This window comes from Salvia hispanica, chromosome 2 (genome assembly GCF_023119035.1).
Source record: "Salvia hispanica cultivar TCC Black 2014 chromosome 2, UniMelb_Shisp_WGS_1.0, whole genome shotgun sequence".
Taxonomy (NCBI): Eukaryota; Viridiplantae; Streptophyta; class Magnoliopsida; order Lamiales; family Lamiaceae; genus Salvia; species Salvia hispanica.
The window spans coordinates 35,395,942-35,420,318 of NC_062966.1; the positions used below are offsets into that span (position 1 = coordinate 35,395,942).

A 24,377-nucleotide genomic window follows, 5' to 3' on the forward strand; every position below is an offset into this window, starting at 1 on the left:
CATAATGTAAACTAAAATTAAAAACTTAACGAAGCAAATTTATTTCCACGAAACATTAATATAAACCTGCTATAGTTATGCAAAAATTTGAACATCAAAATATAGGGGTGCATCAGATCATAACTCATATATATATGTGATAACCTAATAACCCTAGAGTCAAAAGTATCATTTTTACTAAAAATGATATTTATACACGATAAAATGATATTTTTTCAGCATACATAAAATGATACTTTTATTCCATAAAATAATATTCTGTTCCATTAAATAATATTTTTCATCGATAAAATGAGGATTATTAGGTTATCACTATAAATATGGATTATGATATGATCACATCCCTATAATATCATCTAATCAACTTTAACTTTACTTCATTTTTAAAGTTAGTATAGTCACTTTTAAAAACATTATTATAGTCTATTTCTTTTAAGCTATATATTGATCGGGCTCATATCTATAAACTTTTAAATTTATTAGGGCCTATTATTTGTTGCAAATTATTTTCTCTAATTCACTTTTGGACTGTGATCACAGTTTAGTACATCAATTATTTATGGCCTAAAATACAATCAGTAGATTAGTCTAGCTTTATTTTTAACCAGACATGTATGATTAGCCTAATTATTCTTCAATAAACAACTTTTTTATAATATAATTTTATTTTCCACATCAATTTGTTTTTCAATTAATATCTATATAGGCTAGTATTACACATTACAATTACAACAATATTCGTGAGTTAACGTACGTTGCCAACAAATTAGTTATGTATTGTACTAGCATTCAACCACTACGCGATATTATTCGAAAAAATAACACGAGACTATTAATTATTTTAACTTTGCACAAGCGATATATATCATGTTTTTTTTTTTTTTCTCAAAGAGCTATTGGAGTGAATTTTGAAGAGAAGTGAAACCTATGAAATTATGGACATATATTGTTAACATACTATTCATTTAACCAATAGACATTATTTACTAATAACTACACTTCTTTTTACCTAAATATCTTGAAAATCACTTGAAAGACACTTGAAAAACCAAAATCATTTTTAAGATTTATCTTGACTGTTTCCATAACTAGGATCATGTTTAAGAACTTGAATAATTCAAAATATATCCAGGTAATATTACTTTTTTGGGACCTTCTTGATTTCTTGAAACCATATAATTTGGATCATTATTTTGGAACTTATTTTATTTTTACAAATAATTAATTAAGATAAATTTATTCAGCAACACAACAAATTTCTCAAATTTGTAGCAAAACACTTTTAATTAAATTACTACTACCTTTGAAATAGCAACAATAGTAATGGCATTATACAATATTACTGCTTCTTCTGATAATACACATAAATCTACTGGCATAAAAGAAGGAAATAAATAGTTCAAACTTGTTGTTGAATTCATCATCTCCACCTCATTTGGAGTCCAAGCACCAACAATAGTAATCAGATCTAGACATGTCCAACATTCTCTCCGGGCTCATCCTCTCCAGCTCGGCTTGCCTCCACGAAGCAAAGTTATTCCGATTCTGCTGATCAGAAGCCAATGGATAGCTCTCCACCCTATGATCTTGTGCTCTCATTCTCTTGTACAGCCTCATCGCTGCAACACAGTCCTCGTACGGATCCTGCACCCCGTTCTGAATATCGTATCTGCACATAACTCATAATAGTAAAAAAAACACACATATAACATGATAAAAAATTAATAAAATTTTAGATTCATTCACCAACCCGAGATATGCCTTTGTCAAGTACTTCAACGAGTTGCTCAGCTTGCTCGTCTTCATCAATGGTGGATATTTAGCAGTATCCCTAATGAGAAACTCGGGATACTCAAACTCCAAGCATTTTAAGTCATGTTCGAGGCCATGGCCAACGAGGATTCGAGCTTTTCCAGTTCTAGACCGGATCTGCCATATCGGCTCCCCATTGCATAAGTAGTCTTGAATCTTCCTTCCAACTTGTCTAACTGGCGTCGCTTCCCTCAAATACTCCGGCCTTATGCCAGTCGTCTCGTACCTGTAGTTGGTGACAGGAAGGCTTGGCTTGACATAGGTGTGGAAAAGGATGTTTTCGTTCTCATCAATGAGGCAGACTCTTGCACAGAGGTCTAGTGAGCCATCACTGCCTCCTCCCACCATTTTGCAAGCCAGAGACACCACTTTCCCCCTTGTGTTATCCATCCTCAACTCATCTTGAATCCCCATTCTATAACCCTAATTTTCCAATAGGAAAAAAAAAAGTTAACATATGTTAAATTTGGAATTAAAAAGGATAATATGAAAATTTCATATTTGAATGAGTAAAATTATTACATTGTTTCGACGGGAGAAGTGGCATTTGTCTCGGTGATGGAGAAGAGCGTGGCGGCTGCTGAAGACATTCAAGCAGATGTCGCATCCTCGATCCTTGAATATCCTCTCGCATTCGGCTTTAGGAAGAGGTCCTGCTTCGCAAAAATCATCAAGCATATATATAAAATTCTATCTATTTGATGAAAAGACAATAAATATATATACCTATGAGATGCTCTCTGAGAGACTCAAAGGAGCGGCAATGCTTGTGGCAGACTCCGCAGAGGGGTTCGTGATTCGAGTGATACGAAATCCTCATGTGCTCGACAAGATGCTCCATCTTGTTGAACTGTCTGTAGCAGCCTGCACATTTGTTCCTGTTGTCCATGGATGAATTCTAGTGTGGTTTTTCACTTATGAACAAATGCAATTCTTGAAGAGACCTATTTATATTTGATGCCCATTTTTTTTTCTCTTTTTTTTTTTTGAGGGAGAGAGATTCGTCACCTTAAGTGGTCAAGTGAAGTAGTGTCATTTTCTCTAGAATTCACAGGCGATTTCAGCACTAAACATTCGTGGCAATCCAAATTCTTTGTGGCCCACATTTTTTAGCTGCTAGAATATTTACTGCAGTTACCATATCGGAAAGGCGGTTACATGATAATTATGCTGTCAAATCTTATGGTAATATTGCAAAGGCATATATGCTTTTCCAATTATACGTATTGCATGGAGTTATTTATATATATGGACTAATACAATCATGTGAAGATTTTAGAAGATAATTCAAAGCAAGATCTTGGATTGGATGAGAATTTTTTCCTCATCTATTTTCCTTTCGGCAAAAGCAATGCAACTCAGAAGATAAGGTACTCAACCCACCTCATTGATCAAAGGTAAAATTAATCTTCAGATTTTGCAGTTTTTATATGGGAATTTTTTAATTCGGCAAAGGGATGAAATATTCGGAATAATGAGTTTGACCGTGGGATCTTTCTTTTGACTGGAGTAGGGCCATATTATATTAAGATCGATGCCAAATTAAACAAATTATCATTAAATCCCACAACAATTTTTTTAATGATGTGATTCATGAGTCTTTATAGTGCATTTTGAGCAGAACTCAGAATCGACCCAAATCATAGTCTATCGTATTAGTCTATACACATATATCCTATATGTATGTGTATTATATGTGTGTTTATACACATATATCCTATATGTATGTGTGTTTATACACATATATCCTATATGTATGTGTATTATATGTGTGTTTATACACATATATCCTATATGTATGTGTGTTTATAATGAATTAGTGGATGTGTATGTGAACACGTGTAGGCACAAGGAAACCTAGTCTTGCTTCAGAAAACCGAGGTTAGGAAACTCGCTATTAATAATATGCCAACAAATTAAAGCAACAACCAATGGTTAATTTTTGGTGTGAACATTCCATGGCGAATCTATTTCACTCTCCCTTTTGAAAAGAAAAGGGCATAAGATTCTTACACGGTCAAAAGCATTGCATGCACACGTGTGGGTCATAAATTCTAGGGACCTTATTACGGGTTTGGATCCCCTGCTGTGGCTCCAAGCACAGCGAGAGCGGCTGTTATATACAACCATTTTTTTACAATAATAAATTATAATATTAAAATAATATATAAAATATTAATTTTTTTTATTTAAAAAAATTTGCTATGTGTAACAACAGCTCCAGCAGGGGATCCAAATCCTCTTCTTCCACTCATGGAATTTGATTTCTAGTTATTTTATTTGTCACCATTTGTCTGGATGTTCAGTAGTATATGCTAATTGGGGCTTGAACTTCCTCTTCCCTAGATGGGGTTGGGTATTTTCGATTTCGGACAACTTATAATGCCGAATGTATGGGTTTGAGAGTTTTTTCGATTTCGGATAATTTATATCAAAGTCATTCGTATTTGTCAATACTGGAACATAATCACCTGTGCTATTACACAAAACCAACTGACAATAAGACTCACTAGATAGTTCAATTGGTAACCTTTTTATATTGGATAACACATATAAATATCTCAATAGATATCAGTAACACTCAATATTATTTACCCTTATTTACGACGTGGTTCTATATTTGGAAATAGGTTATAAAGAAATTGGCATATGGATCGCAAAGAAATTTTCCTTTCGTTCAATTCCTTTACACCCAAGAGAAGTAACTCAACAATGACTAATTATTTGGTCATGGATTGTGACATAGATTATTATGGTCAAAGTTTGACCACACTTCTTTTTTCTTTACGGTCTAGTATATACCATATAATATCTACTTGTATTTATATGCATCCGTCATGATTAAAGTCAAACTGAAATAATTTAAAAGTTACCCCTTTTGTAAATGGAGAAGATGCTCTTGTGAAAATGATGAGAGAAATAAACTCAGTCTCTCATAATTTTTAAAAAAAATCTCCTTATTTTCTTTCTTCTATACGTATTAATATCAATTAATTTCATTTAGACACAAACAAAAATCCCATTTATTTACAAATCTGTTTTGACAAAGTCAAACCGCATTTAATTAATGCCTAAACTGATATTCTCCTCCTCTATACAATTACTAATTTTATTGAAAATATCAATGGTTGCAGCTAATCAGGACCTAATATTTTTCGACTATATTACTAATTCACCTCAATATTACATGTTAATTTTGATATAGTTCTTTGCTTTCTGAATTCTTGTAATGCTAACTAACTAGGGAGTAATATTTTATGTGATAAACACCAACCTGATTGACATATTTAAACTATACCTGATAAGAGACATCCACATAGAATCAACCATATTAGATGAATTATGTTCGTTTGGGTCAACTCTCTCTTTTCCAATGGATCATTGCGCGTCAAGTGTCACGTTTGCTTCTTGAATGACAAGAAGGGTTCTAACCCCTTTGGAACGTTTCAACTATCTCTAAAACAAGAAAAGAACAAGAGTGCAATTCAACTCAGCTACATAGGTTGTTCCGGTGAAATCAGTCTCACGTAGTTAACATTCACAATGACGTACACTTAGAATCAACCACATAGGTTGATCCGGTGATATCAGAGACATATATTGGTCTGGTGAAATCAGTCACATGTAGTTAAACTTCACAATTTTGAATAAAAGACATCCACTTAGAATCAACCATATTAGATGAATTATGTTTGTTTTGTCCAATCCTCTTTTTTCCAATAGATCACTACGTGTCAGGTGCCACGCTTGCTTCTTGAAAAGGTGGTATGACCAAAGAAAAAACAAGCAGTGCATATTACAGTTTGTCGTCCTCCTTCATCCACCGTTGTATAGCTTCAAGGATGAAGAATAGCCCGAGACTCTTTCCAACTATCCAAGGATGAAGAATAGCCCAAGACTCTTTCCAGCCAGAACCAGGGATAACCTCTAAAAATAAGTAAAAAAATATTACAAAATTGAATAATCACATTCAATATAACAGCCGAAATTTTAGCATACTAAAATTAAATCGCGCGAAATCAATAATCGCACAAATAAATGGTGAAATTTAAAGCTATCATGGATTTTAGTAAGTCGCGGCCGGAAATCAATAATGGCACTGGTGCAAATCTCAAATATAGCAAATAATCATTTGATGTATGTCCAAAGAAATGATTGAGCTCGCAGAAGTAAAACAGAAAACTTATGGCGGGGAGGAAGCTATCGTGGATGTGGTTGTTGAAGTTTCATGCTAAAATGGGGATGAGGAGATATTTTTTGATCGAGTGGGAATTTGGAGTCACACACGGTTGCTTTATACTCCTTCATCCCGGCCTAAGTAAAACGTTTCTATTTTGACACAAGAATTTAGGTAGTGGTGTTTAGTGAATTAAATTATTAATAGTAAAGTAAGAGAGAGTAAAGTAAAAAAGAAAAAGAGAGAAGATAAAGTAAGAAACAGAGAGGAGTGAGTTGATTGTTGCCCGAAAAAGGAAATGTCTCACTTAGATTGGGATGTACCAAAATAGAATACGTCTCACTTAGACTGAGACAAAGGGTATATATGACACCGAAAAATTTAAACCTAAGACACACGCTATAGTGTAAGCGGAACAATATAATACTTTATCCGTCCCACTTTAGGAGTCTCATTTGAGTTCAGCACGAGTTTTAAGAAAAGTAAAGGAAAAATGTGTGAAAAGAGATAATTAAATGTGGGTCATGCTTTTATATATTAGTTTTATAATAAAATGTGAGCGGAAAATGGTAAGTGAGATGTGGGGCCTATTATCATTTATGGAATAATCTAACAGGGACTCCTAAAGTGGAACAGAGTGATATTATTTCTTACACAATTGTATGGCATAATGAAATAAAATGGAGTAAAATCATAGAAGAATAGCGCCTCTTGTTCAAATATGGAGAGAAAGCTTGATGGTTTCATCTTTGGTAATTTGGGAGAAGTCTCATCTTTGGTAATTTGGGAGAAGTCTTAGAAATTGGAGTGAATGGAAGTTCAAATCTATATGTTATACATTGAAGAAAGAAATTGGAGTGAGACAACAAATGTGGGCATATTTTCACTTTCGAGAATATAGACGTTGGTGACTGAATAGAGTTTGTTAGAACTTAGAAGAAATAAGAGTATTTGATTTTGAGAGAGAGAATAGAGACATCAAGTTTTTTTTAAATATAATTAATATATCAAATTACTAATATAATTTTATTTGGTGGAACAAAATTTGATTGTTTATCATCACTCTTCTACTAAACTAAGCACTTTATCAGTGCCAATTCCCCAAAGTCAAACCAGATGAATGTGGAGTAGGAGTATTATATACTGCCGGTGAGTCCGCATAAAAAAGAATGAACCCATTTATTTTCTGTCATATTACATTAGTCCCCTATTAATTGATAGTATTAATTTTTTTTTTCATCCATCTTTCATTAATTGAAATGCTTATTTTTACTATTACATTTGGTAAAAAATTTATATTCCACTAATTCATTTTATTCACATTTTATTAGTCCATAAAACTATATATTCTTAAAAAACGGTTCACATTGCACTAATTAATTCCACCAATTTTCACTATATTTTCACTGCCAGTGGGTCCTGCCCCGCATAAAAGAATGAGTCCGAATAGTCTGCTATTGTGTTGTGTTTTTAATTAGTGGAGTAAACAAAACATAAAACTGCATAAATTGTTCGAAGAGTGATTATTTTTTAAGTTTCCCAATCAGCACACTGCCCATATATACGATTGATGAAACATTCTTTATTCGATCGGCTACTGTCGAATATTATGTCACGATTCTAGCACAATAACGTACTTAAAATTTTGCACAAGTACTACTCCTTCCTTTCCACATTAGTAGAGTCATTTCATTTTCTGTCCTTATTTTGAAAAAATGATAATAAATAGTTAAAATGTGTTTTGGAAAAATGATAATAAATAGTTAAAATGGAGAGAAAGTAAAGTAAGAGAGAGAATAATGTAGAGAAGAGTCTTATCTACAATATTCTTTTTTTTTACTTTAATTTTTCTCCATTATAACTATTTATAATTATTTTTTCAAAACGAGCGCGTAAAATGAAATGACTCTACAACTATGAAACGGAGGGAGTAATATTTAGTGGAGTGTAGCCATAATCATTTAATTAGCAGTGGAGTAGTACAATCTTGATATTAAATACTCATGTGTATCTATAGGTAAAATAAGCAAGTCATAATAATTTAAGTAGTAGTGGATTAGTACAATCTTGATATTAAATACTCATATGTGTATCTATAGGTAAAATAAGCAAAAAAATTGAGTTCAATGACTTCCAAGATTTCTTTTAAGTTTTAATTGTTCAACAATTTGATTAATAAATATCAGTCTTCTTGCAAAACAACATGAAGTAATCAAAGAAAAAAATGGAGAAGATTCCTACATACTCTCCTTATAATTTTCATAGTTGCATATCTCAACAAGTTTCCCTACTAAAAACAAAGAGTGTGATACTATTTTTATAGTAGTAATAAAATATGACTAGAATAAATTAGTAGAATTTAAAATTTACTTATTATTTATAGTAAAAATGAATCATTACTCCTAAGATTAAAAAAATGATAAACTGGGATACCAATTAGCAGACAAAAGCACTTTTTTATAGTATCTCTTAATTTAACAATTGCACGTTAAAAATTGTGTTAAGTTTCAAGGACGGAGGAAGTAAAAAAGGGGTACTATATGATAAGGGATACTTGTGGTACAAAACCCTTGAGGTTTAAATTGAGGTAAAAGTCGAAAAACCATTGAGGTTTAAATCCTTTTAAAGTCATTAATTTGGGTCGATGTTTGCTTGACAAAGCACACATGAACACATTAAAATCACAGAATTTGAAGTGTATTACAACAAAATATACGTAGGTAACAAAGTGTAGCATCTACCAAACCGCGATATCGAGCCAAACAAATGAAAAGTTCAGATCATTTGTTGATGAAGATCGGCAGCCTGCTGAGCCAGTTCAACAACCATAGCCTCATCGAAGAATTTGTTAATGCTCACATCTTCCGACATTCCCTGTGGAAATCCATACAAATTTATAAGGAATAAAACTACTTCAGAAATATATTCACACTCAAATCAACACATTTAACCCTGTGAATTTCAAGCCGTAATTAAGTCGAAAATGAGGATAGATACTGTACCTTGCGGCGCCTCGTCTTCACCATAAATTCACGAGCTAAATGTTGAATTGGGGCTGGCTCCAACGGACGTAGAACTATACTTTTATCCAACGGATCTCCAGGGACGATAGCCCAGTGATCAAATACGGATACGCAAAATGCCTGCCCTTGAGTATGATACCTCAAGTCTGTCTCAAATCCAAACGACTCTATCACCGGTAAAAATGCCTACAAATTTTAATAATGGAAGTTATGGTAAAAAGAATAATGAATATCACTAAGATACCTGGCTACTTGAAATAAGAGCCTCATACCTTAACGATGTAGGCTGGGGTCCCTGGCTGTGGAACGTCAGCAGTGACGTGACCACGCCTACGCGATAAAACTGTGTATATTGCGGAAACACAGTCTATTGGAGTTTGTATCTGAAAATAATACCCATTAGGATACAGTAAAAAAAAAAAGAAAAGAGTTGCAAAGGGCAAGAAATTAGTAGGTTTTTGCTTACTATTAACCAATCCCTAAAACCAAGCACCCAGAATACATACTCTTTCTGTGTATGTCAGTGGGTGTAATGGCATATACATAACCAACCAAACAATGCTAATATTGGTTTGACTTAGGTTTCTGTAACACAGCAAAGGGTAAGAGAAAAATATTACCTCCACATAATACACTGGTTCCATGAGCCTAGGTGTAGCCATAAGGAAAGCCGAATAAGCCACGCGTCGAGCAGTTGGAATGATCTGGCCGGATTGACGGTTCAGTGGCTCAGGAGCAATCTTGGCATCTACTATTTTAAATTTAACATTTCTGATTGGCTCATCGCATAGAGGGCCTTCTCGAGCTCCCCACTGAAACCTGTTCGACGTACATTAGTGCAACAAGAACACGTGTAAATTACAAAAGAAAAGCCACCAGAAAAACTTACCCTTGCACAATAGAATCTTTAACTGCACTGAGCAAACTCTTGTCCACTTCACTAGACAGTGTATCATCCAACAAAATATTAGGCCCCTGTTAACGTAAATATGTCATTAATTTATGTAAGAAAAAATTTCAAAGGAACACCTAGATCAAGGAATTAAAAGAACATAATGAAGTCTGAAATGGTGCTATTGTGGAGCAGATATGGTTGGCTAAAAACATTTGATGGACGCATTACTTACCTGCTTCTCAGGACCAAATGCCCAAATAGACCGCGCAGCTAGCAAATCCCAGTCATACTTTGTCTGGAAGAAGTCGCCAAGCTTTTTCCTGGGCCAGTCAATGCTTACAATGCCATTTTCAATGTCCTCTGCAAGTCCTCTCTCCAGTGGCTCCGCAATCTAGAAATTCAAATAATGACGAGAGATATATTACTAAGTAAAATTTCTAGATAGTGAGTTTCTAAATTAAAATAAATGCTTACCATTGTAATTTTATTTTTTTTGTTTGGAGTTTCAGCAAAGCATTTCATTGAAGAGGATTCCACAACTGTTTCACAAAATGAGACAACGGGATCTGCCACCTTTTGACAAAGTGAGGGAAAAAATAGAACGAAAGCCAGTTAGAAAGCTTGAAACCCTCAATCACTAACATAATCTGCAAAAGTAGGACGATGAAAGAGATACAAACCTTTACTTCCACTTCTGAATAAAGCTCCCTGAGGTCCTTCATTATGGAATCCAAGTACAACTCTCCAGTGCCCAAAATTGTATGCTCCCCAGATTCTTCAACCTTTGTGATAGCTAATGGGTAGCTTTTGCTGATCTTCCTAAGACCCTCCACCATTTTTGGCAGCTCACTGGGATTCAATGGCTCTGTAGCAGTTTTCACCACAGGAAGAGTGTTGAACTGAAGGGGTCTAAATATATAGACATCTTCATTATATTCCAAGTTGCAGAGTGTGGCAGTCTTCATAATGGAAGCATCCACACCTTCAATTAGAACCCAAGAACCAGGAGGGGCTTTGCTAATAGGAATCCTATAACGAGCTTGGTAGACCCATAATTTGGTCACTTCTTTCACTGTCATGTCTTCTTCATCATCGGGAGAATACCCTTCTCCCAGTACACGTACCGTCTGGCCAGTCATAATTTCTCCACTGTAGACCCTGCCGAAGGCATCAAAGACGCTGCAATCTGATTTAGGATACAGTTTGGTAATATTAACCATTAGAGGACCTGATGCATCACAGTTCTCCATGGCCTCATAAATTGGGGAGTCCTTAGGACCAGTGTAGATGTGCTCAACCTTCCGCGGTGCAGCATCTTTTGCAGATGGGATGTGTTGAACCAGCATGTCTGTAAACCCTGTGGCACTACCAAAAACAGAGCTACATGCCAATCTTAACAGTGGCCTAACATTCAAGCGATAAGCTGCATTACTCAAAGTCACTCCGAGTTCAGAGAGTGTGGCCTCTACACTCTTTTTATGTTCTCCAATCACTTGACTATATAATTTATAAAGAGGTTCAAGCACAAACTGAACAAAGGACCGTTCTGCTCCACTTACAGGTGGTTTCTTCTTAAAACTTCTGGTATCAGGTTCGTAGTAATAATCACCCCAAAGGCGAGAGGCAAATTTGTTAGCATCAAATGGAACACCGTGGAGTTTAACATATAGCTTAGCAAATGATTGCAAGGTAAATGACCATCCTGCACTGGAACTCGCGAAACAAACATTTCCAAGGGCAGGGTCGATAACTTGAACATTTCCAGCAGTTGAAGATGCAGCCGTAATGTGGTTGTTGATGACTTCAATTGTGTGCCTTAGTTTGTGGTACGCGTCCTTTGGAGGCAACTTGAGCTCAGTTATCAATCTGTCAACCTGAGAATACATAAGTCAGACATGTCAAAGAAAAAACCATCCAGGCAGCATTAAGTGAAATAATCAGAGAGAGTACCAACTTTACAAAACTTCACTGGGTTTGAGATATCACCTTGTTTATCACAACTACAATGGGGATGCGGTCTTGGATTGCGTGGCGTATTGCCCTTTCTGTGTTTACCTATTAACAAATGGGAAACTAAATACACATAGATGGAGGTGGAATCCAAAGTTTGAAAACACACACACCTACAATAAATAAGATGAGCTTACCAGAACTCCTTCTCCAGCATCAACAATTAACACCGCACCATCAGCAAGCCTCAGAGCAGCTGTCATCTCATCAGAAAAGTTAACATGACCAGGAGTATCCATAACATTGCAAAGATATGATTTCGAATTGCTATCCTCAAGAACAAGAGACATTGGCACTGCCTTGATGGATATCCTCCTCTCCTGCTCATCAATTCTCGTATCAGTATATCGCATATGTTTCTCACTGTTCTGATCAAAGGTTGATATGTGATGCGTCTGCTCGACCAACATGTCCATGAAAGTGGTCTTCCCACAGTGCAGGTGGCCTACTAAAGCAACATTCCTGACCAGCATAGGGTTTGACATGAGACCCAAAAGGAACTGTGTTGATACATAGGTAGTTGAATCCTTAACCCCCAACTCAAACTTGAGATTTCGCACAGGCTTAATAATAGGCTGTTCAAGTGGCTGCTCATCTTCATCCATGACTAAAGTTTCCACTTCTTCGCCATAGACCTCCTCAGCAGTTGGGTAATATTTTTTATCCTCGGCTAGGACAATTTGGCCATCCATATCAACATCCTCAGTTGTTGCTAGCCACCCATTTGGCTTTCCAGGGCCATGTTCATCATCAGACATAGCCTCCTCATCCTCAGGAAGTTCCTCCTCTTCCTCCTCCTCCCTATCACTCTCCTGATCGTCGGAATCGATTTCAGGTCCAATATAGTTTCCAAACTCATCGTAAAGATTATCATCCATAGCTCTATAAGACTGCAAAATGCAATCCTAATAATCAGCCAATTGTAGCAAGCTTGCAGCTCAGTAGATGAAATTGGAAAGCAATTCATAACTATTTTTCATACGCAAGCAGAAAATGAACAACTCAAACACCAATAATATCTATCATTGCACAAAATCCATACATATATATACAAAAACTGAATAGTTGGAAGAAAATGCAACTAAACGACTTTCCGGCCAAGAGCAATGAACCCCAAAGTTCCTATGTCAACTAATTTACTGACATTTTTAAAAAATTTACTGAGAACTCTATCACGCCTAATTGGCAAAAACGAGCATTTGCAATTCTAAGAACAATTTAAGTTAAGACACTAGCCAAATTTAGCTTAGTTCTCTATAAATAACAAATTAGGGTTCAGGGTTTAGAGAGAGAAGGGAAAACCTCGCGCAGGCACTGTTTTGGCGGGAAAGTGGTCAAAAAAAAGACGGAGATTATTGGATAAAAAATTGGTGCAATGAAATGATAGGGAGATTAACACTTATACATAAGTAAGTCATTAATCCAATCGGAAATTTTGAGGACTATTGTTGTGGACTGATTTTTTGATTGCACATAAGAGAGAGAAAGAAGGGGAGAAGAAGAAAAATGACCGGAATCCGATTTTCCTTGAAAACCAAAATAACATGGGAGGATAATATAAATCCACTACACTACAGCAACAAAATCAATGGAAAAATCAACAAGGTTAAAAGGTGAAAGCTTTAGAAATGTGAGCTTACTGTTGAAAATTCAGAGTCGTGGGTCCCCTATGATGCGGCGGTTGAGGAAGGCGAGGAGGGAGGGAAAGAGGCTGGCCTAAAGAACTGCCGGTGTACAGCTCCGACCAGAGGGCAGCAGGCTGAGGAGTGAGGGAGATGGGCGCGGTGGCGAGAAAGAGAAAGACAAGGAGAGGCGCCGATCTGAAGAGAGAGATTGTATTGGGCCTCATTCATTATTTTGGGCTTAGGTTTTAATTTTATTCATTATTTTGGGCTTAGGTTTTAATTTTGGAAAACTCTATAATTAGTGTTCTAAATTAAAAAAGACGATGTTATTAGTTTAGTTGTGCATTAGTACTATGTTTTATAAAGTTCTAAAGTTTACTAATTACACAAGTTTCATCCTTTATTGTTGTTGATTGTTTGAGTTGTTGATTGTTTGAAGTGATACTCTCATTTTTATTCGAGCTCCGAGTCTTGTTGCTTTCCCCCTTTCTTTCCCGCTTTTTTAGTCCTCCCCTAGTCGCGATCAACCGTGTTTTCTATCTTTAGAAAATGCGGTCGTGACAGTGTCTCTCTGATAGACTCAAAGGAGCGGCAATGCTTGTGGCAGATTCCGTAGAGGGGTTCGTGATTCGAGTGATATGAAATCCTCATGTGCTCGACAAGATGCTCCATCTTGTTGAACTGTCTGTAGCAGCCTGCACATTTGTTCCTGTTGTCCATGGATGAAGTCTAGTGTGGTTTTCACTTATGAACAAATGCAATTCTTGGAGACCTATTTATATTTGATGCCCATTTTTTTTTCTTTTTTTTTTTTTTTTTGATAGAGAGATTCGTCACCTTAAGTGGCCAAGTGAAGTAGTGTCATTTTCTCTAGAATTCACAGGCGATTTCAGCACTAAACATTCGTGGCAATCCAAATTCTTTGTGGCCCACATTTTTTAGCTGCTAGAATATTTACTGCAGTTACCATATCGGAAAGGCGGTTAGATGATAATTATGCTGTCAAATCTTATGGTAATATTTCAAAGGCATATATGCTTTTCCAATTATACGTATTGCATGGAGTTATATATATGGACTAATACAATCATGTGAAGATTTTAGAAGATAATTCAAAGCAAGATCTTGGATTGGATGAGAATTTTTTCCTCATCTATTTTTCTTTCGGCAAAAGCAATGCAACTCAGAGGATAAAGTACTCAACCCACCTCATTGATCAAAGGTAAAATTAATCTTCAGATTTTGCAGTTTTTATATGGGAATTTTTTAATTCGGCAAAGGGATGAAATATTCGGAATAAGGAGTTTGACCGTGGGATCTTTCTTTTGACTGGAGTAGGGCCAAATTATATTAAGATGCCAAATTAGTACTCCATCCGTCCCGCTTTAGCAATCTCATTGACTTTTCTGCTCTTTTTTTGTAAAAATGATAAAAAATAGTTAAAGAGGAGAAATGGTAAATTAAGAGAGAGAATAATATAGAGAAGAGTCTTATCTACATTATTATCTCTCTTATTTTACCATTTCATGGCGAATCTATTTTACTCACCCTTTTGTAAAGAAAAGGGCATAAGATTCTCACACGGTCAAAAGCATTGCATGCACACGCATGGGTCATAAATTCTAGGGATCTCCCTCCGTCCGCAAAATATTGTCCATGTTTAACTCAGTGCAGATTTTAAGAAATGTGAAGAAAAATGAGTGGAAAAATGATAGTGGAATGTAAGCCTCGCATTTATATATTAGTTTTATAATAGAATGTGCGTGTAATGAGTTAGTGGAAAGTAGTGTCCAGTTAACCGAAAATAGAAAGAAAATATAAGCAAAGTGGACAACATTTCACAGATGTACCGAAATGGCAAAATTGGACAACATTTCACGAATGGAGAGAGTATTTTATTTGCCACCATTTGTCTGGATGTTCAGTATATGCTAATTAGGGCTTGAACTTTCTCTTCCCTATACGGGGTTGGTTAGGGTCTAGGGTATTTTCGATTTCGGACAACTTATATACCTAAGGTATAGCTAGGTTTGAGAGTATTTTCGATTTCGGACAATTTATATCAAAGCCATTCGTATTTGTCAATATTGGAACATAATCACCCATGCTATTAGACCAAACCAACTGACAATAAGACCCATTAGATATTCCAGTTGATAATTTTTTATGCTGGATAACTCACATATAAATATCTCAATAAATTTCATTAACGTTCGATATTATTTACCCTTATTTACGATGGCATATGGATCGCAAAGAAATTTTCCTTTCGATTAATACCTTTATACCCCAATAGAAGTAACTCAACAATGACTAATTATTTGGTCATGGATTGTGACATAGATTATTATGGTCAAAGTTTGACCACACTTCTTTTTTCTTTACGATCTAAGTATATACCATATAATATCTACTTGTATTTATATGCATCCGTCATGATTAAAGTCAAACTGAAAAAATTTAAAAATTACCCCTTTTGTAAATGGATAAGATGCTCTTGTGAAAATGATGAGAGAAATAAACTCAGTCTCTCACAATTTTTAAAAAAAATCTCCTTATTTTCTTTCTTCTATACGTACCAATATCAATTTCATTTAGACAATAGACACAAAAAAGTCCCATTTATTTACAAAAATCTGTTTAGACAAAGTAAAACCGCATTTAATTAATGCCTAAACTGATATTCTCCTCCTCTATATAATTATTACTAATTTTATTCAAAAGATCAATGCATGGTTGCAACTAATGATCAGGACCTAGTTTTTTCGACTAAATTACTAATTCACCCCAATATTACAAGTTAATTTTGGTATAGTTCTTTGCTTTCTGAATTCTTGTAATATGCTAACTAACTAGGGAGTAATATTTTATGGGATAAACACCAACCTGATTGACGTATTGAACCTGTACCGGATAATGACGAATAAATAATTAAGTTGGAATATTAGTTGTGAAGGAAAAATGTAAAATCAGAAACGACATGTACAATTCCTGCTCAAACACAAGAAAATATAGATTAGACACCATAAAATTGCATCTCATAACCCAACACCAAATATACTCCTATATCTCACAATTTAAATGACTATTATCAATTTAATTTATGAGCTAATGAACCCAACCATCGAGCAAGAGGTTACACCATCAGAATATACTGTTGTTATGATGTCATTTAAATATTTACCATATAGCTTGGTAACTATAATTAATACATCAATTAAACTAATATTGTTGCAACACTTATCCACCTTGTTGCTTTCGGGGCTTGTCTTTCTCCTGACATATCACATTAATTGTTAACCAAAAAAAATTGATAGTTCGTCTATTAATTTAATTTAGTTTAACTGCGATGAAAACAGACACTTGAGATACAGTTAATTTAAAATTAATTAAGAAAATGAAGTGTCCAGAAAAACAATGCGTGTCGATAGGGATTTTGTACTATCATTTTCATGAGTTAGGAAATCCGATTCAAGCACTCAAATTTGCTGGAAAAGTAAGAATACTTCTTCATTAAGGGTTTAATTACTTTGTAGGGGATAAAAATTACAAATTACAAACCTATTTTACCCTTTATATATGAATTTATTTAATTTATTTGGTGAGAGAATCAAATGGATTTATGCCCATTGACGATACAATAATAAATAGTAAAAATTTCTGAATTTCTTTTTGATCAGTAAAATAATGTAAAGAAAATGGGTATAAAAGGGATAAATACATTTAAAAATTAAGAAATAGTATATAGGTGGGAAATACATCGTACTCCTACTTGATATGCCTAAACTTAGGGGTCATAGCATCATGTGATATCTTTACGAAGAATTATACACTTTGCTTGTTATGCAAACTTTTTAAGTAGCTTACACCTTGAAAATGTTTACTGAGTTGCTTAGTATATTAGTAAAGAAATTCGTACTTATCTTTTGAGCTTTGCAAGCAAAGGTTATATAGTTGATCTCAACGATAAATATTCTACTATATATTCAAATAATAATAGTAATAATTATTATTTACGTTATATTATACTCTCTCCATTTCACTCAAGATGACCACATTCTTGAGTGGCACGAGATTTTAGGAAGTGTTGTAATGTGAAATAAAGTAGAGAGGAAAAATGTAGTTGAATATTTTAATGAGGATAGATGAGAGAGGGGGTTATTTCCAAAATTGGAAAGTGACCATCTTGATTGGGACAAATAAAAAAGGAAAGATGGTCATCTTAAACGGGATGGAGGAAGTACAAATTTTTCAGTTTGATAGAGGAATATTTGTTTTCGTTTTTACCCAAGTACTATTAGTTCAGTCTATTTAAGAATGTGACGACGAAGGCGTGGTGCCCTAATGTTGAGGCTACCATATAAAGTGTGATTGATTCTGTGCATGTCGGTATTAAATTACATTGGAGAAAATTATAGGTAATCGGGTAATATGCACGCATACCCATAACCCAATCCAACATCGATAAATATTTTGAATTTTAAACGCTTATAATATTCATATTTTTCTTTGGTATCTGCATTCACTCAATTTCCTTCACATTTCTTAAACAACATGCTGGGTCAAAGTAGATCACATGATATAGGACTAGGCTTTCAATTAAGTATATTATTTTGAAAATTATTGAACTTTTATTAATAAAAACTAAAATTGCATAGTTTAGTCGTGTGCATGCTTAACTATATTCCTAACTAGGGGTGTCGAAACGGGTACCCGCGAGTACCCGCACCCGACTCATCGGGTACCCGCACCCGATTTAGGCCCATAAATCCAGTCTCGATACCCGTCCCGCTACATATCGGGTAGTCCCGATACCGAGTCGGGTATCCCGCACCCGACGTTGCGGGTACCCGACCCGAACATGTATTTTTTTTTATTTGTATATTTTGATATTTAATTGTTAAAAGTTAAAATGTGTATACGAGTACATAGTATATAAGATATAAATGTGCTACTGGACCTGCTATACATAATAGGAGTAATATATAGCCCGCAGGGGCTTAGCGCAATTGGATCCTGGGGAGCAGATATTGCTACAAGGAGTTGGGTTCGAATCCCACTACTGGCGTGTGGGAGCTTCCATCTCTTAGGCACAAGTGTGAGGCCTTGAGAGATGGGCTCCTGTCAGGACAGTGGGTTGAAGGCCTCCTCTCTAACGGGCCGTTGTGTACCCTGATTGAACCCCCTCATAAACTGTCGGGCCGGGGTGTGGGGGCGGCTGGGATGACCGCATCACCTTTTGCTACAAGTAATATATACTGTGAGTACTACTGTATGCATACTTAACTAATGAATTACCTTAAATCCATTAAAGATTTGGAATGGAAAAATAAAAAATGAAATATACTGCGATGTATGCTGTGTGTTGGAAAAACAAAAAGTGATAGAAATAGAATGGAAAAACAAAAAAATATACTAGTAGAATAGAAGAGAGAAGAGGAGATTTAAAAAAAAACCCAACCTAAACTAAAATACTGAAATTAATTAAAATATAAATTAAAATCCCCTATAGTAATCAGGTGCATCGAGCATTTCGGGTATACCCGTTACCCGCAAAACTCAAAATTATAATACCCGACCCCGACCCATTTTTCGTTATTATCGGGTAGCGGGTACCCGATACCCGGCGGGTATCGGGTCGGGATACGAATTACCCGTTACCCGCTACCCGTTTCGACACCCCTGTTCCTAACCATGTTATTGCCAATGCTCTCACATGTCCAATTTTAATAATGAAAAAATGGCAGTTGTGGTAATAATGGTCGAGATGGGGACGGGAGAGGAAGACAGTAAGGTATGGAAACCTTATCAACAATAAATATATAAACTCTAAATACAAAATTTTACTAAAGATTGAATGCAATCATGCATCACTATTTAATACTCCACTTTGGTAGGAAAATAATTATATTTCTTTGCATGTGTAGTTTTCTTCTGTGTAAAATGGACGAAACTAAGCAATATTTTTTTACAAATGGAAGATAATAATAATAAATCATGATTCAATATTTATTCATTTGTTTTTCTTATTATAAAAAAATGGTCCCAAATTACATGAACGAAGCTGTCAATTACAGCTTGTTTAATAAGGAGTGGGACAGTTATCTTCATCAATCATTATCTTGAATTTCTTTATCATTTTCCAAACTCCAACTTGTGACGAAGGCAACAATTAAACTTCACCTTTTGCATATAAAAAAAGTTGGAGAGAGTATGAAATAAAAAATAATATTACATAAGATTATATCTCTGCAGTGTTAATCCACCGATAAATTCAACTTGATTAAAGTGATCGTTGAGTTTTCCAATGGGTTTTCGATTTGGATTAAGCCCTTCAAAAGTCGCGTTTCGCATTATTTAATGCTTTTTTAATGTTACAAATGTACAAGTGCAATTCTATAATTATCAATACTATAGATCGATGTCGATTACAAAATAAAAAAAATTACTAGTATAGATTTTTCAGTACTACTTAGTTCATACAAATTTACAATTAATTCATTACTTTGCTAAATAAATTTATGGTCATGTGTTCGAATTTGATAGATGGCAAAATTTTCGAATTATGATCTCATTTTATCATTCTACAAAAGAATAAAACAATAAAGATTGCACACATGCACATATTATAATTTCAGTCACTGTAGAGCTATATTTTTAAAAATGAACTCTCTAATTTGAAAACACACCAAATATATAAATATTTCCCAAGAAATTTGATTGGAAAATTTGCAAATAGGTCCAAACAAGCTGATAGTATCAAACAATATATTGCATGATCATGCTGGTCCCCTTTTCCCATACAAAAAGTGCATCTTGCAAAACTAAACTATAAACTCATGATTAAGGCTCACAGAAATAAACTTATTAAATCTCAAAATTGCAATTATGAATTATGTATACTAACTATGACACAACAAATCTTAATACAAACACAAAAACCCAATTTTAAAATAAAATAAAAAGGTTGAATCAAGTTCCCATTTATAATTATATAAATATCCACTCAGCATAAAAATTACAAATTCTCCCATGACAAAATAAACAAAAGGAAGAGACAAGTGATAAATAAATAAATTAAAAAATATACAGAAAAGACATAAAAAAACCCAAAAAATACAAAAACGCAATTTCGGCGGTTGGCAACGGCGGTGTGCGGTGGCGCTGGCGGAAGATGATAAGTCCCCTTCAGCCTTACAACATTTCAACTTCTCCACTCCCCACCTATATGTATATATATATATAATCACACACAGACACACACAACTTGGAATTATCTGCCTACATTTGTCAAATTTTCCAATCATTTAAATATCAATCCAGTTTATATAAACTGGATTCTCGATTATCCAATTCTGCCCCTCCCTTCGTCTCCAAATCAACCACCATTTTCCGTTTCTCTTCATCTCCTCTGCCCATCAATCTATGTATATATACATTTATACACAAAAGCATGTGTTTCTATACATGAACAACACGCAATCAAGGGCAGAGACGGAAACGCACGCGCATTGCCAACGCAATCGATTTCTCTTCTGCGAAGAGTAACTATTAAGGTACGATCATGTTGTGCAATTCTGTTTTTCCGTTTTGTGTTATGATTTCTGCATCATGCAAATTTTGTTGTAGCACCTAATTAAACTATGATTAAGGGAATGGATTGAGATTGTGAAGAAGTTTTGTGATTAGATTGATATATAATTCCTAGGTTTTTGGATAATCATTGTTTCTGTTGTGCAAAAGGGTCGAAGATAAGAAATTTTGCTGTTACATTGTGTTTTAAATGCATTTGTTGAATGGGGAATGCGTTTTTCCCTATCATTAGTGCTCTGTGTTGCTGTAATTTCATAATGAATTCTGTCAAAACTAACTGCCACTTTTTGAATTCTAATCATCTATAGGAAAAACCAAATTAAGAAACAAAAAAAACAAAAAAAATCAAAGTTGGAGTTATATGGTTGTATTGAGTGAGGATGCCTAAGTTGAACGAGGAGGGATCAAACAAGGAGAACTTTGGCAAGGAGGAGGAGCAGCATTATGTTCCTCGCAAGGAGATTTTCATGGAGAGATCGCCTCGTAGCCCGTTGAGCAAGCACAGCCGTCCCACGAGTTCAGTGAGCCGCGACAGCGACTCTCTCGACCTAGCCATTGATGGGGCGGTGGACAACACCATCGAGGAGCTCTACAACAATGTGTGTGAGATGCAGAGCTCGGATCACTCTCCATCCAGGCGCAGCTACCTCTCGTATGGCGAGGAGTCGCGCATCGACTCTGAGCTGCATTTTCTTGCTGGAGGCGTGGTGGAGGTGAAGAGGGGGGTAGGGAGTGGGAGTAATGGAGAGAGGGAGGGGAAGAGAGTAGTAGCCATGGATGACAGTTTTGGAGAGAAATTTAGGATCAATCCTGCTGGTTTCAGCTGTGGCTCGCCTACTTCACAGTCGCAGGTCAGGCGCCTCTCGGAGCTGCCCTCGGAGGAAGCTAAGAAAGTGATTCGGAGGAGCAAGACTCAAAACAGGAGGCCCCCGAATGGGAAGCAGCCTAATGTTAAGGGTGTTGAGAAATTCGGGAGGGCTTCCTCTTTAAGGACTGAGAGGGGTAAAGTGCCGACTGTGGCAGAGGAGAATGGTGGCGAGGCAAGGTTTCTTGGTCCGTATCTTCTGAAGCAGGCAAGGGACATGATAGCAACGGGGGTGAATCCTAAGAAGGCTCTGGACACGGCTATGAGGGCTAAGAAGTCCTTTGAGGCCTGTTTGGGTGGTGAGAAGACGCCTGATCTAGACTACGTGATGTGTTTGCACGTTGTGTCCGCTTTGTACTGCAGAATGGGGAAACACGATGATGCCATCCCGCTTCTTGAGAAGTCTATTGAGATTCCTGCGATGGATTTAGGCCAGAACCATGCTCTTGCTAAGTTTGCAGGGTGTATGCAGCTGGGGGATACTTATGCGATGCTGGGTCAGATTGAGAACTCAATTCTTCTATACACTGCAGGTTTGGAGATCCAACGACAGGTGTTGGGGGAGAATGATCCGAGGTTTGGTGAGACGTGTAGGTATCTGGCTGAGGCACATGTGCAAGCAATGCAATTTGATCAGGCGGAGCTGCTGTGTCGTTTGGCTCTGGACATTCATAAGGTGAACGGATCGATTGCCTCACCTGAGGAGGCGGCAGATAGGCGGCTCCTTGGCCTCATTTGTGACTCCAAAGGCGACTACGAGAGTGCACTCGAGCATTATGTGATTGCAAGCATGGCAATGGCTGCCAACGGCCAGAATGCTGAAGTTGCAACCATTGATTGCAGCATTGGCGACGCGTATCTGTCTCTGCTCCGTTATGATGAGGCTATCTGTGCGTACCAGAAGGCGCTCAGTACGTTCAAGGGAATCAAAGGCGATAGCCATCCATCCGTGGCATCTGTCTTTGTTCGTTTGGCTGATTTGTACAACAAGATTGGGAAATTCAGTGATTGCAAATCCTACTGCGAGAGTGCTCTCAAGATTTACGCCAAGCCAGCGGTGGGGAGCCCACCTGAGGAGGTCGCGAGTGGTTTGGTGGATATATCTGCGATCTATGAGTCCTTGAACGAGCCTCAGCAGGCGCTGCAGCTGCTGCAGAGGGCCATAAGAGCTTATGGGAACGCGCCTGGGCAGCAGAGCGTTGTTGCAGGAATCGAAGCTCAAATGGGAGTGCTCTACTACATCTTGGGAAGCTATGTTGAGTCATACAATGCTCTGAAGAATGCTACAACGAAATTTCGCCTCATCGGAGAAAAGAAGTCTGCTCTCTTTGGCATTGCTCTCAACCAGATGGGGCTTGCCGCTGTGCAGCTGTTCTCGATCAACGAGGCTGCTGATCTGTTTGAAGAAGCTCGTGACATTCTCGAGTCCGAATGCGGGCCCTTCCATGCTGATACACTAGGAGTTTACAGCAATCTTGCAGGAACTTATGATGCAATGGGCAGGTATAGTGATCAAACCTCTTAAAATTTTTCCTTCATATGTCACAAATGAAGTTTTTATTAAGAGTAGTGCTAAATTTGTTGCTAATTGCTCTTAAAATATGATTACAGAACTACTGATGCAATTGAAATCTTGGAGTACATTGTTTTGCTGAGAGAGGAGAGGCTTGGAACAGCGAATCCAGACGTGGAAGACGAGAAGGAGAGGCTGGCTATACTATTGAAAGAAGCAGGAAAGTCCAGGACCAGAAAATCAAGATCACTGGAGACGTTGCTTGTCAAGAACGATGCTGTTCATGGAAGCATCATTGAGGTTTCCTAAAAACGCGATTAATCTCTCTGCTGAATTTTTTCTGGTCTCCTTTTTTGCTGTATTTCCTACTCCTTCCGGTTACAGGACCAGGAACGACGTGTGAAATGAGAGTTGTGCGTGTTTTTTTGTTAAGAAAAGGTCGGTATCACCGTGTAATGTAGAGGGGCTTTCGAGATGTTGCTGTCCACTGTGTTATGTACATATCCTTCCTCCACATCGGCAGGGGTGTAATATGAATTTGTATGTCACTTTCCAGTTTATGTAAACTATATGTTTTGCTATTGTAAAGATGGGATTTCATTTTCCTATTGTTGGTGCAACTACTAGTGATAATAGACACTCAACTGCATTCTGTGATGGATCAGATCAAATCTCATATAAATGTGCTTATTTTTTTTAGAAATTGGATTTGGATTTGTAAGTTGACATTTCATCTTGTGAGTGTGACATGGGACTTGTTTTGGATTAGGATTTTGTAAGGGACAAGAGGTGCTGCTTAATCATTAGTATTAATAGGAGGAACTGGCTTGTTGCTGTCCCACCTATTGTGTGGTATTGATGTAC

At 36.3% G+C, this 24,377-nt stretch overlaps 2 protein-coding genes and 1 pseudogene across 2 annotated transcripts; 1 reads left to right on the forward strand and 2 right to left on the reverse strand.

The window, feature by feature from the left end:
- Window positions 1-1,308: 1,308 nt before the first annotated feature.
- LOC125203266 lies at window positions 1,309-2,713 on the reverse strand. Its single transcript, XM_048101578.1, has 4 exons — window positions 2,539-2,713; window positions 2,335-2,465; window positions 1,751-2,235; window positions 1,309-1,669 (listed from the first exon to the last, which is right to left on the reverse strand). The coding sequence occupies exons 1-4, from the start codon at window positions 2,699-2,701 to the stop codon at window positions 1,432-1,434; spliced, it is 1,017 nt and encodes a 338-aa protein (XP_047957535.1). The 5' UTR covers window positions 2,702-2,713; the 3' UTR covers window positions 1,309-1,431.
- A 5,881-nt stretch (window positions 2,714-8,594) lies between these two features.
- LOC125205464 (110 kDa U5 small nuclear ribonucleoprotein component CLO-like) lies at window positions 8,595-13,737 on the reverse strand. Its single transcript, XM_048104408.1, has 11 exons — window positions 13,558-13,737; window positions 12,055-12,807; window positions 11,894-11,962; window positions 10,588-11,781; window positions 10,382-10,480; window positions 10,140-10,298; window positions 9,902-9,987; window positions 9,633-9,831; window positions 9,285-9,395; window positions 8,992-9,198; window positions 8,595-8,863 (listed from the first exon to the last, which is right to left on the reverse strand). The coding sequence occupies exons 2-11, from the start codon at window positions 12,793-12,795 to the stop codon at window positions 8,765-8,767; spliced, it is 2,964 nt and encodes a 987-aa protein (XP_047960365.1). The 5' UTR covers window positions 12,796-12,807; window positions 13,558-13,737; the 3' UTR covers window positions 8,595-8,764.
- A 6,981-nt stretch (window positions 13,738-20,718) lies between these two features.
- Window positions 20,719-24,121, forward strand: LOC125208588 (annotated as a pseudogene).
- The last annotated feature ends 256 nt before the right edge of the window (window positions 24,122-24,377 follow it).

Bases quoted from the DNA above. Each gene is read 5' to 3' on its own strand.
- LOC125203266 (XM_048101578.1), bottom strand. From the start codon at position 2,701: ATGGACAACAGGAACAAATGTGCAGGCTGCTACAGACAGTTCAACAAG. The intron at 2,236-2,334 runs GTAATAATTTTA...TTGGAAAATTAG, and splicing joins ACTTCTCCCGTCGAAACAAT to GGTTATAGAATGGGGATTCA. The intron at 1,670-1,750 runs GTTGGTGAATGA...AGTTATGTGCAG, and splicing joins TTGACAAAGGCATATCTCGG to ATACGATATTCAGAACGGGG.
- LOC125205464 (XM_048104408.1), bottom strand. From the start codon at position 12,795: ATGGATGATAATCTTTACGATGAGTTTGGAAACTATATTGGACCTGAA. The intron at 9,988-10,139 runs GTAAGTAATGCG...TTACGTTAACAG, and splicing joins CATTTGGTCCTGAGAAGCAG to GGGCCTAATATTTTGTTGGA. The intron at 9,396-9,632 runs GTAATATTTTTC...TATTATTTTCAG, and splicing joins AACCAGTGTATTATGTGGAG to ATACAAACTCCAATAGACTG.